Raw genomic sequence first — 15579 nt, forward strand, 5'->3', positions numbered from 1 at the left:
CTTTGAAGGTCACGTGACCCCCAAGTCACGTGACCCCTCTGAGGTCACGTGACCCCTCCCAAGGTCACGTGACCCCTTCCAAGGTCATCTCAAGGTCACGTGACCCCAAGATGACCCCACGTGACCCTTTGAAGGTCACGTGACCCCCAAGTCACGTGACCCCTCTGAGGTCACGTGACCCCCGAGGTCACGTGGTCGCCTCCCCAAGGTCACGTGACCCCCGAGGTCACGTGACCCCCAAGGTCACGTGACCCCTTCCAAGGTCATCTCAAGGTCACGTGACCCCACGTGACCCCCAGGTCACGTGACCCCTCTGAGGTCACGTGACCCCTCTGAGGTCACGTGACCCCTCCAGGTCACGTGACCCCCAAGGTCACGTGGGGGTCACCTTTGGGGTCACGTGGCCTTGAGGTCACCCCCAGGTCACGCCTCCCCGAGGTCACGTGACCCCCTCCCCGAAGTCACGTGACACCCCCCTCGGAGCATATTAAAGAATGAGGGGAGGAGGAGGAGAAGGGGGAGGGGTCTACCCTCCCCTCAGTACCCTTCACTCCTCCTCCTCAAGAGCTGCGCTCCAATTCGGCGTTACAGGGATTTGTAAACGGCTTTCACTTTTTTGTAACTCCGCTTTTATTAGTTTCAGCAATAGCGTCAGATTTGCACGTGCACAATCGTCTTCTTCCATAGCATACTGATATCGCAGTAACATACCGGGTTCGAAATTGCCTTTTGCTTCTTCGCCTATTCCGCGAAACGGTTTTAAGCGATACATTCATGAGAAATTGGAATTGCAACAAGAAAACGAATTGATCGATATGAACAGTAAAGTTGAAACGTAGCGATATTTTAAACATTTTTTTTTACATTGCACATTCGTGCAATGTAAAAAACATTCGTGTTTTGCCTGGCTTGCGAAAGTTCTGACAGAATGTTTTCTTCAGGAGAGCCCAAAAATTGCACCCTACAAGCTGTAACATCGTTCCCACATGAAGAAAATGTCATTGACTTATTAGGTGGAATCTACTTTTTAACATTCAAAGCAGCGAATACTCGCTACAATTTTTTTTCATTGGTCACCTCGCACGGAGATAGGCAAAGCGAATGCATTGTGATGAATTCGTCTGCTAGCGGAGACTCCGAGCTCGCCAGGGGCGCTGCGATCCCTTTTCACCCGCGATCCACGGGAGTTGCCAGTATTGGCTTACATGGTATTTGATGTGATTTCTGAACTGAGCTGGAATGAGGAAATGTGGTTCATTTGCGGGAGCTGACGCTATTCAGCTCAATGTATTCGTGGGATTCGTCGGCAGGTATTTTTCATTTAAAAACTTCTCAAAATCATTTAGAATTTTCAATTCAGACAATGAAAAAGCTCTGAAATTTTTCCATCTAGTCCGGACCCCCAGCGCTACATTTGGGTGGATTTTCGGCGTTCGGCAATGTGTGGTTCGTTTCTGCGTTGAAAATACGGTACTGTACATTGTTTTTCAGCACAGCCGGTACACATGTAAAAGTCTACACGTTTTTTTTTATGATATGATAATTTCACTTAGTACAATATAACTTCTTTTTTTTTATGAGCACTGACCGATTACTTTAGCTATAGCGGTGTTCATGACAGTGCTCAAGCGAAGAGTATTCAACCACCCTAAGAGGGTGACTATAAAACAACGAATAGAGCTGGGCAGAAATATAGAAAGGTATGACCGGCTCGTTGTTCCTTACCGCTTTGCGTAACTGATAGTTTTTTTGGTTAAACCCAACTTTGATTAATAAATTATACATATTTTAGAGTATTTTTCTTTAGAATCAAAAACCCCAAACCCCACTGATTATATTATTCATAGTGACGTTGATAACGATTTCCAGGATGTATGAAAACGAAGTATATAACATTCAAAGAACAACATATATCAAGTTATTTCGTCTGCATTCAAAAGTAAGACTGCGCACGCCAAGGGAATAATTGCCTTAGCATTGTAATGGTTGATTTATATCATAAACAAAAGCAAAATCACAGTGTTCAACAACCTCGGGTAAATGAAGTAATATGTGCAGCAATGTCTCTCACTCAGTCATATACATAATACCAAAGTGCAGACAAACTCATAACTCGTATACTGAAGTATTTAAGGTTGTCATTGTGATGTTTTGTTTTATTATTATTATTTTAAAGTGGGAACCCAGTGATCCCATACGCCGTTGTGGCATTCAGGGAGGCCTGCAGGATCTACTCCTTTGTTAAGAGGCTTCGCCTCTTCTTGCTTAAAGCAAGCGAGTATTTCCTTTAGCTCATTTAGCTTACCAGCCTGAAAAAAAAAGAAAATAATCGTCACTTGAGTTTGTGATGGTCAACAAAACCATATTAATTCCCTGGCAGTAGCTATCTGGAGAGAATATTTCTGACTTCAGTAAACGTTGTGTCAGACAGAAAGAAAGGTCACAAATTATATAAACCAGTAAAAGCATACAAAAGCTTTAAGCGATTCATAAAAAGAAAGATAGGCGAAGCGTACACATGTTGGCAACTCACAAGTAATGCATAAATAAGCAAACGCTTCTATCTGCACAACCAGTCCTGTTGTGTTAGCTAGCATTGTTCAGCTTTCATCAAATATTGTTACGAGAGATATAAAATTTGATGTGGCAGACGTTTGTGTTCCATAACAGGCGTGCGAAACAGGAAACTTCGGAATATCGTACGGAAACCTAAACATGCCAAAAACCGTTTCGCTGTACTTTCAGGAATGTGTAGCCTGTAGCCTATTTATTCCACGGGAATCGCAAACATGATCCGGTTAATAGAATATTCGCGATGTTCCTACCTCAGATACCTCACGTAGCTATTAAAAGGAAAATTACTTGAAAAACTTTTCTAAGCTTCGATTTTTGTATTTCGTACGGTGTTTCGCACGTGCTTTACGCAATTTAAACCCCCCTCCCCTTTCCGACCCCCCCCCCCCCTCCAAAAAAAAAAAAAAAAAATTGAAAAAAAAAATAAGAGCGTACCATGTTTAACTTTATTCGATAATTCGCAGAAAGCCTAGAGACGCAGAATGCGTCGAATGTGTGTGTCGACCTATTTCTATCTATTCCGCTCCGTTTACCTGTTTTACCCGAGCGGCTTTTAAGATAAATTTTTAAGGGAGCCCGAAAGAACCCACGTCGCACTCTGCGTCCGTCAGTTCTTTCATAATTTATCAAGTTGAGTTATTTACCTCCGCCCGGACGTAACGAGAGCGCGTAAAGGATTCGTTTAAATCTATGTCGTTAATCTTTTAATATTGTTTGGTAAATGGTCACTTTAAAAGTAGTTAGGCACGCGATCACGTAAATCTAGTAGGTGCTGTGACACTTATGATGAACGTTAGCACTTAGCCTATTGTTATGACATGATCGTGTAACACATAATGATTGATTACGTGACATCAGGCACTGGGACGACAAATGTTTTGCGACAACGGAAGTACAGTGCGCCTCAAACTTAACGCCGCCACGAGATGGTCCGGTTTCTTCACTTTTTGAGCTATTCCTGAACCTAGCGGTCGAAATAGTTGGTGAAGGTTTGTGTCGCCGATGAAAACCCATCCAGAGGAAGGTATTCGAGCAGCTGCAGCGATCAATTTGTCTTTGGGTAGCATGCAATAGATCAATATTTGCGAAACTGAGCGGCGGCGTTAAGTTTGAGGCGCACTGTACATTGGCAGCTGTAACGACGCTCATCCAGGCCGCTCCTTTCCTTTCTCTTCTTTTTTTTTTGTTTTGTTTTGCGAGAAGCGGGGTTGTTGTTGTTTTCTTATCAACGTGAAAACGTCTTTCGTGGCAGTCTATACTTAAAAACCGACCATAGAATGCAAGCTTCGTTCCAAGTTTTTTTAAGTAGAAGTATTTTTCCTGAGGCGAACATATTTCTCTCTCTCTCTTTCTCTTTGTGTCCCATATGTACGGAGACATTTCGATTCCTTTTTTAATGGCTTATATTCAGAGTATAATTCAGATGACTTACCTCCGTCTCATTGCATACCAAGTTGTTTGTTTCACAAGGATCTTCTTTAATGTTAAATAAGTAAAATCTATCTTGATGTATGTCGACATTCAACGGTTCGTTACTACAGTTTATTTTGGCCTCGGCCCTCCAATAGGGAGAAAATTGTAGGGGTTCGGGTTTATACAAGTCCCTGAGAGCAGAGGCAGCCACGGACTCATTCATCAAAGCATCGAGGTCATCCAACGGACGCTTGCCTCCCACGGTCTCAAATCTCTGGTCATACAAGCTTTTGTTGAATCGTCCTTCAATGAGTTTGTAGTCACCCACTCGAATTCCGTAGTAGTTTACTACTGAGTTTATATTGAGCACGACCGTGTCACGTTGGGATTCGCTTGATGTAGACAACGAGTCCCAGATGTCAACTCCGTCTATATCGCCAAGCTCTGAGACGTTCCCTCCTGGAAGAGACGATACTCGTTAAGCATGCGGTGAGTCACCATTTGCAGGGACGCCGCTCCGCCTTGGCAGCAGATTGCATAAGTTATTCTAATGTACGCTAGACGTTCAACTGGCGCTAGCGTCTATGCGGCTTCCCGGAAGCAAATTGAAGCAGACAGCGTCCAGTCTACTTTTGCGGTGCTCCTGTGCATTCCTATGAGAAAACGCGCGTGCATTTTGTCTCTTCGTCAGAAAATAACAAGGCGCACTTTTGTTATTTGGGTCGTACCGAATAGTATGTACTTTTATTAAGATTGCTAACATAAATTGGTTTATTTACAGTATTTGTCTTCACCAGTGAGCGATGTTGAACTTTGCTATGTTGACGTGCAAACCACTGTTCCATAGCAAATGTGTAAAAACGTGCGACGATTCTAAGCAAATAGCTATCGAAAGAATTTAGAGTGTGAGCATTCCGGTGCGCTTATACATTGCTAATATGCCACTTCGTGGGCATTCCGGCGGCGCTTATACATTGCTTATGTGTAGGGAGGTCGCGAACCACCCGAGGTTCGATCTCGAAAGGTTTCGATATTTGCGAAGCGAACTAAGCTTCGATTTCGAAAAATTTCGATATTTCTGTACCGACCAAGGTTCGATTTCGAAAAATTCGCAACTTTTGACCACAGCGGAGTTTCAAATTCGAACATTTCGAAGCTTTCACGGTTTCTAAAATTTCGAATTCGAATATTTCGAATTTTTTTTACTTCAGGTTCGATAAATTCGAAGATTTCGAAATTCTTTGTAAAAAAAAATTCGAAAACTGCGAACGCTTCGAATTTTTATAGACATGAAGTTCGAACAATTCGAAGATTTCGAATTCTTTTTGGCATAAAGTTCGAAAAGTTCGAAGGTTTCGATTCTCTTTTAACGCTAAATTCAAAAAAAAAAAAAAAAAAAAAAAACTTCGAAGATTTTGAATTTCTTTCTAATCCAAGTTTTCAAAATTCGAAGTCCGATTTTCAAGTTTTTCCACAGTTTCAGTTTCAAATAACGTTTTCACGACTCACTGGTTTTCACAAAATCAAGTTTAGAAAAGTTAGGGTGTGATATCTAGATTCTGCAAAGTTGGTCAGGCAATTAAATGAGACGACGAGTGTCTCGGACGTGCTAGAATATTTGCCAGTGCAGAATTGTGACCGCCAGCCCCGGGGGGGGGGGGGGGGGGGGGGGGGGTCTTTAACCTGCATCACGCAGTAGTGATTGCACGAACACACTGTTTTACGAGACTCATTTAGTTCGAAACGGCCAAGGGCGAGCAGGAGGTTGAGGCTCAGATAAACCTTGAAGCGACCTGGCAAACTAGCTCGCCACCCCTTGCACGCTTGTAGTAATCCGATCCGGTGAAGTTTATAATTGTCCTGGAGGTTTATCTTCTGGGACGGAGGAATCGCCTCGCAAAAAGCACAAATGCCGACACAACTCGAGGTCGAGGAGCGTTCTACCATACAAGTGGCGTCGGAAGAGGAAAAACGGGGGGAAAGAATGTAGCGGGGGGGGGGGGGGGCTTCAGCTTCAGCTTCAGCTTCCTTCTCTTCCTTGCAGGTATTTCGGACTGTTAAAGAAAACAATACGGGGAAAGAGGGCGTGGTCGAGCTTATTTTAATCTGAAATTATTTATGCATATGTATAGCTACTGTCGCTCTTCACTGCATAAAAGGTTGCGTAGATGGTCATTGTTAGAAACTCGTTGTCAGAAGGCACTGCTCGTCACATGCTTAGTGGTTCGGAAGTTCAAAGCTGTCTTTTCGACCTAAACACCTGTGCCAATAGTAAAAAAAAAAAAAAAAAAAAAAAAGAATAAATGCGGGAATAAAAAGCAGGAGGAAAAAAAAAACTATCAAGAATTCGTCGGAAGTGTTCTATTCTTGCATATTCAGAGGTTCAGAACTTCGAAACAAGTTTCTTTTACCAAAATGTGTACAGGCTAAAAGAAACACGTCCCAGGAACGTGAAGCGAAAAAAAAAAAAAAGTTTTCTTTTAATGACGTGCTGAACTTGAACACTATTAGAAATCTTCTCCCATGAGTTAATTTTTAACGTGAAAAAACAATAAATATATTATTTTGTATTCTGCAGATGGCAATTATATGTACTGTCTGTGGTGGTAATTTAAATGCGATACCTCAAACAACTTAGACGAAAATAAATATCAAGTTTAGGTCATAATTGCATGCAGATACATGTTTGGACATTTCTTCGAAACTCACGTTGAATAACAATAATCACACCTTAAGACGGCACTTACCTAGGCTATACATAGATCATTCTTAAAAAAGTATAACATATCTACCATAAATAGCTCCGGCTGCAGCGTGCTTCAAATCTGGCACAAACGATAATCGTCAAAAAACCCGTCGTCCTTCCTCGCCCCTTCGGGGATTTATTTCTTTAAACCTAAGCATGCCAGAACATTGAAATAAACGACATTGTCTTTCGTAAGGAACGCAGCACCGCGTGTAAAAGTTCGAGAAAAAAAAATACGAATATACCCCACTACTTGAAATCAAATGAAACCGTCCGCCGGTCTTTCGAAGTTCGACGAACGTCGAACTTTTACCCTAAAAGTTCGAAGTTCGTCAAACTTCTGACTTTTCAGAATTCGAAAGTTCGAAACTTTTCGAATTCTCTTGATAAATAAATCGAAAGTTCGAAATTCATCGAATTTTTTGGTCAGTCAAGTTCGAAAGTTCGACAAGCATCGAACCTTGCAGCGCAATAAATTCGAAAGTTTGAAAAAGATCGAATTTTTTAGCGTAATAAGTTCGACGATTCGAAAAGTGTCGAACTTCTTAGCTTAACAAGTTCGAAAATTCGACCTCCGTCGAATTTTACGATATAGACAATTCGAAAAATCGAAATCTTTCGAACAATCGAAATCTTTCGAACCTTTCGAACCGCTTGATTCGATCATCGAAACTTAGATTCGAAAAAAAGTTCGCGGCATCCCTACACGTAACCCCCCAACCCCCGGAGGATATTCAAGAATGAGGGGAGGAGGAGGATAAGGAGGTGAGGAGGAGGGAGGAGCGGTATACCCTCCCCTCAGTACCCTTCCCTCCTCCTCAAGAGCTGCGCTCTCATTCGGCGTTACAGGAAGTTGTAAACGGCTTTCACTTTTTTTCGCTGAAATGCATTACCGTAAATATGTTTTCGAATGGTTTCTGTCTGCTTCAATTTAGAACAGTGCATTAGCACCAGTTGAACCTCCAGCATACATTATCTCTATATAAGATTGGCAACGCCTCCAATGGCAGCGTCCGCGTTACACCGCACAGTGAAGCGCTGCCCGCTACGACCCCTTCTGATACGCCCATTGCATTTTGACCGCACGTTTCTCGATCTCGCTCCGGAGTTAAGGTTTTGTACTTTGACATTGGAAAACCTACCACCGTCCCGCGTTTCTCTGTGTGTCATCTCGCGACGTTCGGCCCTGCAGGGCTTGCTCGGGTTCACTTTGTCCCCCGCGATTGTAAGCGGCAAATACTGTATAAACACCTCCATGTTTTCGCGTATCTGCGCTGGAACACGCCTCTACGAAGGGTGTGTACCCTCGACTGATTGGAAAAGCGCTACGGAACGAAATTCATATTTACGGGCACCAGTAATTGATAAAATCCGCAGGAGAAGTATTTTCCTTCCTCATTTTATCCCATTGACCTTCTCAGGGATTGAGATGGCCGTGGCTGTCTGTGCCAATGCAAGGAGAGGATCTGTGTTCTCAACTTACCAGTCTTGTATTAAAAAAAAAACAAAAAAACTATGGCTCTCAACGACACTATCCTCGTGTCGTTGGATCGATGGCGTGTCTCCAAGACAAGACCGTGACATCATTGTCTTGTCGCACACTTCCAATAGTCTCTCGTTAAGATATTGGCTAGGTAGGAAAGATCAACATATAGAATAGAATTTTCTAAGACGGAAAATATATATATATATATTATAGACACTGGAACCAGATAACTGATTCTTCGGGATAACATGCATTTATCACTCGTGCAACAAGCGTAAAGCTGACGGTGTGATAGCGCGGATGATAAGAGACGAAAATACCGCGCGGGGGGTCGTTTTTGCACTTGCAGCCTTGCGCCTCTTTCACGAGTGGTAATTTAAGCACACCACCTTTCTTCCCACGCACTTCAAGTCTGTCCAAAATTGACTGATTTAGTTGTTTTCAATGTAGCTCAGCAAGATTCTAATTAAAACTTCAGGTTTATCTGCACTAATTAGAAAGTAAAATAAAAACAAATTGTTACTGTAAACGATTGTTTTTTTTTCGCGGGTTCGATATTTCGCGATTTAGGTCAAAGCTGAAATTTTGGAATAATTTGCGGGTTCTAATTTTCGTGACGCGGTGGGATCTCGAAATAGTTTCCAATGTGTTTACATGTTACCGGAATGGTTCGCGGGACCTAGTTTTTGAGAATTGTAGGCGATTCGCGAAATTCGCGAACATTGGGTCCTCGCGAAAATTAAGTCGTTTATAGCATTTCCTTTACTTATCGTGACGATAGCCTGCTGTATTTGGTCCCCCTGGCCCTATATCACATCTGCTGAAACCGCATTACTACAGTTTTTACAGCTTTTTTTATTTAGGGTATGTGCGGACTAGAAGACACCCTACCCTGTACTCGTAATACTCACCCGCTGCAGAGTAGAGCGTCGGAAGCCAATCTGAGATGTGCATGAGCTGGTTGGAGACACGCTTCGTGTTCTTCAGACGACGACTCCATAGAAAAGCTGTGCCCCTAACGCCACCCTCATATAGGGTAAACTTTCCACCCCTCAGGGGCCAATTGTAGCCTCGATTTGACTGGACTCCCCAGGGCAGTGCGCCGTTGTCAGAAGAAAACACGATGATAGTGTCATTTAACATGTCAGCCTTTTGCAAGGCATCGATCACGGTACCAACAGATTGATCCAGTGCGTCCACCATACCTTAAGGAACAAAATACATATTTATAATTCTTTAATGTTTTAAATAAATACAAATGTGTTTTACGAAAATTGTGTTATTCACATGCTGCGCAGGGTGCGTCAACGAAATCGATAGCTGTTTGAAAGAACTGCGTAAATCGGTTTCTAAACGTATCAAGCTGAAATTTTGATCAGAAGCTGTCGGCGAACTTGCATTAAGGTGTAAAATTTGCACTGAACAAACATAGCAGTAAAAAGTCAGAAATTAAAACTCTGAAATCTCTACCTACGGGGGCAATGTGCTAACCAAAGCTGTCTGTCTCATTGGCGCGATGGTGGACAAATGTTAGGAGTGCTCTTCGCGTCGACGTGGGAGGGGAGGGGGGGGGGGGGGGGGGAGTTGGGAGTTCGGCCTTGAAGGCACCGAATTGGGCACTTTTTAGCGTCAGCTTCGTAAATTGTAGAGGAGCCCGGAGTTTTTCGCGGAAACTCCGCCCGAAAACGTCGGTGGACCTTTTTTGTCCTCTTCCACTCCCGTACGAGTGAGCAACCTCGCTCATTTGAGCTAAGCGCGCCATGAAGATGACTTAATAATTGGAAACGAGCGTGTTGGTCAAGATATACGAATGCATGACAGGATATAACTTTTTTGTTGTTGCTAAATGAAAAAAGTGCTGTTTCCATTTCCGTCCTCGATGTTTTATCCTTTCATGTGCTCGTGTCGTTTCGTAAGATGACTTGCATCTGGAAACAGCATGGGCAAAACTCGTATCGGTAGTAAAAAATCAGCCTGCGCTGACTATTCTTGCAGAGAAAGCGCGCATCGTTTCTGGCACAGAAACGTCTGCTATTGCTGAGGTCGAGAAAAACGGCAGTCGTGGCCATCGGCGATCTTACGTGCCGCCATCTGTCGGGTGTCGCGCCAATCAGACGCCTCTGATGTAAACATGTGACAACAACAAAAATAGCTTTACCCGATGGAGATACGTTTTCTGAAATAATGTACCTTGCAAGACACTTTTTCAATAAGGTGCGCTTCGGAAACATGTTTTTTCTTAATCGTGTTCCACAATTTCTCGAACGAGTCTTACGATATAAATATTGGGCCGATTTTGTCTTCAGTGGAAGTTCAATCCGTAAGATACGTGTTCTGCTCCAGGCACCTGATTTATTTTTCCAAAAATTCAGTTTGAGAAACAGTATTCTGATTTTCAAGCCTGGAAATCACTCTCTATGAGTTGCTGAAGCCATAAAATAATAAATAGATTTTGATATTGGCAGTCCTGAATAGACCAATAATACTATTTATATCATACTTTTCGGACGCACCCATCGAAGTAAACAATACTAAACAAACACGTGAAAAGTTATACGTAATACAAACCTGCAAATAAAGTTCTGTTTTCTTCTCTAATGTACGAAACATTTCTGACGCCATCAGTCGGAACTTGGAAAGGCGTGGATCCACCACCTATGTGAGGTGCTTGGTGACTTAAATACAAGAAAAATGGCTGCAATTATATAAAAAGAAATTATAAGCTCGCAATACTTAGAAGTTTTTAGCAACAATAATAATAACATAAAATGTTCAACGTAATCTTTGTGTCATCTAAAAAAAAAAAACATATCGAGAACACACTGTTTCTCATTTAGTCGTAGTTGAGAACGATCTTTGCATGAGTATCCCAAACCTGATTTTTTTTCTCTTACCGTTGACTTATTATGGCAACGAATCAGTTCAATGGCTTTCTCCGTGTAATAATGAGTCGAGTATTGTTGATTTGTTTCCCAGTAAATCTCTTCACCAGATCTAAAGTCATGCCCAGTGTAAGTAACCTTAAATAATGGAAAATAGTATTTTTATTAAAACACTAGAATAGAGTGTAAGCAATAGACTAATGAAGTAATGACAAAATTCAATTTACATTGCATGGTTTTGCGACAGGTGGACATCCTAGCGTGTAGTTCTGGTTGAAGTAGTCCAGCGAGGGGTTGTAAAATCCAAAAAATGTGTCGAATCCACGCCTCAATGGTACATACTTTTTATCATAATATCCGAGGTGCCACTGCAACAAGATTTTTGGTGTCAGTTATTTTATTGTGCAGCTCACAAGCATTTCTCCTCAAATTCAGTTCTCTGGAGTACTGGAATATTACGTGGTAAAATGACTGAAATACCAAAATGGCTATTATTTGATGGAGACCTCAAAGCCCTTCAAAATCAACTTTGGCATGTAGCTTTGATACGAACATAAAACATACCAAACAGCATATAATATTGCAATCGAAATCTGCAGTGTCATATCCAAAAGAGTTAAAGTACCTTGTATCGCCACCAATTATGAAAATAAGTTTGTAATTTTTATGTGCCCTCTATCTCCTACGACCTACCGGACAGCGTTTGTCGTGTGGACTAAAAGAAATAGCAGGAGTGCTCCAACTTCTTCATAAAACATCGTAACTCTAAGTGTGTGTGCGTGTGTGTCTGCGTGTGCGCGTTAATCATCAATTATTGCATCACAATGACGATAGTGTAAGGAGAGCTTAAAATGTTTGTACGTGCACGGGACACTGGGATCATGACTTTATGACATTCAGGGTGAAGCCCTCGAAGCTCGATTGGACGAGTCCGTGCGTGGACGTCAACGGTTCTTCGCGGAGACGCGCTACTGACTTTACCCCGAGAACCTTCATAAGCCTAACGAGCCGGACGCGCTTGCCGGCGATGCCGGCAAAAGCTTTAATCTGGATGGCGGGCCAAAAATAGTGTTAATGACTGTTATGGACGACCCCATGTATGAGCTATACGGTAGATGAGCATGGGCTAGTCGTACGCGCCAGCATCTGTTCCCGCTCGAAACAACAAACGTCAAATGTTGTGAGGTTTGTCAAAAACAAAAATGGGTATTTAAACTCGTTACTCCCATTATTTGCTTTTTTCTTTCTTTCTTTCTTTTTTAGCCTATCACGGTTTTTGCTAACCCCTTCCCCGAATCGTTGATTCGAACACAACCATTGCATTGATCGCATTAATACCGATCGGCGGAAGCGAAAAAAGAAGTAGAGCAGAGTGTGCTATACTCCGTTTCACCTTATGTTGCACTGCAGAGAAGGCTAGGAGCGCGAGCTCACAGCGTTGAGAGCTGCTTTTAACGCACGAGAGCTTATGGCGCCGAGATGTGCCCTAGAACAAGGAGCTCGCGCTTTTAGCCTTTTCTGCGGTACATCATAAGGTGAAACAGTGTACAGACCGCGCTGAAGTGACCTAAGACTGAGCCAACACCATCTAGAACTATGAAGGCCTCTAAAGCCCCACCCTTCTTTCATCGTGGAACGTCATCACCCTGTATAGATCATATGACTACTTTGAGTTGAGGCCAGAAGCGAACACCAGCTCGTGACTATATTTCCTGAGCGCGGGCAGCAGCGTGGCTGGAACACGAGCGCGTCGGCAACACCGATACACGTTACATCCGCGGGTCTTTGGAGAACAAAACAAAACAGAAGCAAACATTGTAACCGTATAACAAAAGGTAAACACAAATACACCCCAGGATTTGCAAAAAAAAAAAACAACGAAAAATTATATTATGGGAGTTGTTTGAATGTTTCACTGTAAGTTAGTCGGCGGGGTGGTAGTCTACTTTTTGCTGATCTTCTAACTATTGTTCTAACTGATGATGCCTCAGAAACTGCTGCTTCACTTTGCACTGGTAATGAATCTGGAGAAGTTGGTTGGCTTTGGTCCCGGTAACTAGGCGGAGGTGGCCTTCCCTGCACACTTGTAGGTTGCTGTGTTGAGACGATATCATCCTCGAGGCTGCTGAATGTCTCAGGCGTTTTCAGCAAGTGACGGCGGTTCCTCCCCCGTTAGGTCCTGTTATTCTCTTTCTATAGCTTGTAGGAGCGTGGTCCAACGCAACCGGTGGCCTTCGCTTTATCAGTCGAAGAGCTTTTTTGTCGTAGTTGAACAATATCATCTCGCTTGAGGTCCTTCAGCGACGCTCCGGTGGTCTCGTACTGCCTCTTTTTGGGCACAGGGCTATTGGGCTCTGATGTGAAGTCTGGAGCTGTGTCCGCAGTTTTCTCCCATTCAGTTATTCTCCCGGAGAGCGTCCGCCTAACAAAGCACAAGATCGATAATTCAGAAGACCCAGATAAAAATTCTCCCCCACGTTGTCACATTTTTACAGCGAAGCGGCGAAGTTGTTATATGCGCTAGGATCTGGGAAATAATGCGTCCGCGGATGTGGACACAGAACTCCCGATTGGTCGTGGCAAGAATGAATAATGAAAAATAAAAAGAGGGGCAACCAGCGTGAGTGAGCCTTCTTTGGCATTATTAGATAGAGGTCCTAATCCCTTGTGTTACGTTTCCTGCGGATCAACGACGGAACGGCTTCCGAAGGAACAGACAGACTCTCTCTCTGCTGGAAGAACGATCTATCTTTATTACAAAACGAAGCTCCCTTTTAATGATCCTGCATCCAATCAGGAACGGACAAAAAGAAAGAAATGCAATATTGCGCCGCACCAACTAATCTTATCGGAAGTGAGGCGTAGCATAGCACCGCAATCGTTACACTTGTTATAATCTAATACATCTTTTCCTGTTAAATCTGCGTTTATTTACACTATCTACAGTTTAAGCTGAAAAGAGGCTAGCCATTGCTCATGGCGTTTTGGAATCAGACTATCCCTGCTATCCCGGGTGCGCACGTGCTTTTCTTGAGCCTCGTCTTCGTCTTTCTTGACCGCGATATATATCATATCCCCCTTCTTGATTAACACCCAGTACATAGTCTTTAAAGTGTGCTGGCTGCTTGATCTGGCGACCCCCTCGGGTAGTCCTTGAACCGGGGTCTGCTTGGACGTCCGCGTTGTCGTCCACGGTGTCTCTGTCCTGGACTTCAGCATGATTGTCCATGGTGCCTCTGTCCTGGACGTCAGCATTATTGTCCCCGGTGCAACTGTTCTCGGGCTGTGTCATTTGTGACTCGTCTATGTCCTCCGTGGCTGGGTAGATTAAGAATGGCGAAGCTTTTTCTTTGCCCTCTAGAGTTTCCAAGTGTGATCTTCTGGGGCGAATATGATCAACGTGTCGCCGCTGAAGTTTTCCGTCCTCCGTTCTTGTTTGAAAGGATCGAATACCGAGCGGTTTCATGATTACCGCGGTAACCCATGCTGGTCTTCCACCGAAATTTCTAACGTAGACGGTTTGGCCTGCCGAGTAATCTCCCGTTACTCCGTCCGTCGGAGCTTCTCGGTCTTCGCTTGTCGACGAGCTTTGATTCATGAGATCGAGAGGTGTGGCGATCCGTCGGCCGAACATTGCTTCGGCGGGTGTTTTCCCCGTGGAGGTTGAAACTGTCGTATGCTGCCTGAACAAAAACCTGGCGATTCTACACTGGATTGTTCCTTCCTTGAGTTTCAGGAGGGCCTTTTTTGTTTCGCCCATCATACGCTCCGCTTGCCCGTTTGTGGCCGGATGATATGGGGCGCTGGTGTAGTGTTTGATGCCGTTTTTCGTTAAGAACTCGTCCATTTCGTTCGACACGAAATTTGGCGCATTGTCGGAGAAAAGGATTCTGGGTACTCCAAAAGTTGCAAAGGTGGAGCGAAGGGCGTCGATGATGCGTGTAGACGTCGTGGAGTGCATCGGCTTCACCTCCAACCACTTCGAGTAAGCGTCGACGACGATGAGGTACGATATCCCGTCAATTGGTCCGGCGAAGTCTATGTGAATTGTCTCCCAGGGTCGAGTGGCAGGTGACCAGTCAGGCGTTGGTACCGTAGACTTGGCCCGATGATGCTGTTGGCACGTCTCACACGCAGCTGCGGTTGCTTCGATGTCTGCGTCAAGCTTTGGCCACCAGAAATGGCTCCGTGCAGTACTTTTCATGGCAACAATACCCGGGTGGTTGGCATGCAGCATTTTCAAAGCTTGCTCGCGTGCTGCTTGTGGTAGAACAACACGTGCCCCCCACGTCACACTGCCGTTGTGTGTTGCCAACTCGTGTTCTCTGCGCTTGTACGGTGCGAACTCGTCTCCTGTCCAGTTTGTGGTGGTTCCGTCTTGTAGTCCTTGGTAGACTTTTGACAAAACGGAGTCTTCCTTGGTCAGACGCGCAATGCGGTGGCCCGTCAAGGGTGGGCACTCCATTGCTTCGAGCATA

At 43.9% G+C, this 15579-nt stretch overlaps 1 protein-coding gene across 1 annotated transcript in view; it reads right to left on the reverse strand.

The window, feature by feature from the left end:
• Positions 1-2165: 2165 nt before the first annotated feature.
• Positions 2166-15579, reverse strand: part of LOC115312641 (arylsulfatase B-like) — a 54833-nt gene continuing 41419 nt past the window's right edge. Inside the window, exons 4-9 of the mRNA XM_042288516.1 lie at positions 11347-11469; positions 11114-11239; positions 10788-10914; positions 9131-9424; positions 4007-4446; positions 2166-2309 (exon numbers count right to left, since the gene is read on the reverse strand). Coding sequence (XP_042144450.1) covers positions 2166-2309; positions 4007-4446; positions 9131-9424; positions 10788-10914; positions 11114-11239; positions 11347-11469 — 1254 coding nt within the window. The remainder of the gene's footprint in view (positions 2310-4006; positions 4447-9130; positions 9425-10787; positions 10915-11113; positions 11240-11346; positions 11470-15579) is intronic.

Source organism: Ixodes scapularis, unplaced genomic scaffold (genome assembly GCF_016920785.2).
Source record: "Ixodes scapularis isolate PalLabHiFi unplaced genomic scaffold, ASM1692078v2 PGA_scaffold10__122_contigs__length_95168666, whole genome shotgun sequence".
Taxonomy (NCBI): domain Eukaryota; kingdom Metazoa; phylum Arthropoda; class Arachnida; order Ixodida; family Ixodidae; genus Ixodes; species Ixodes scapularis.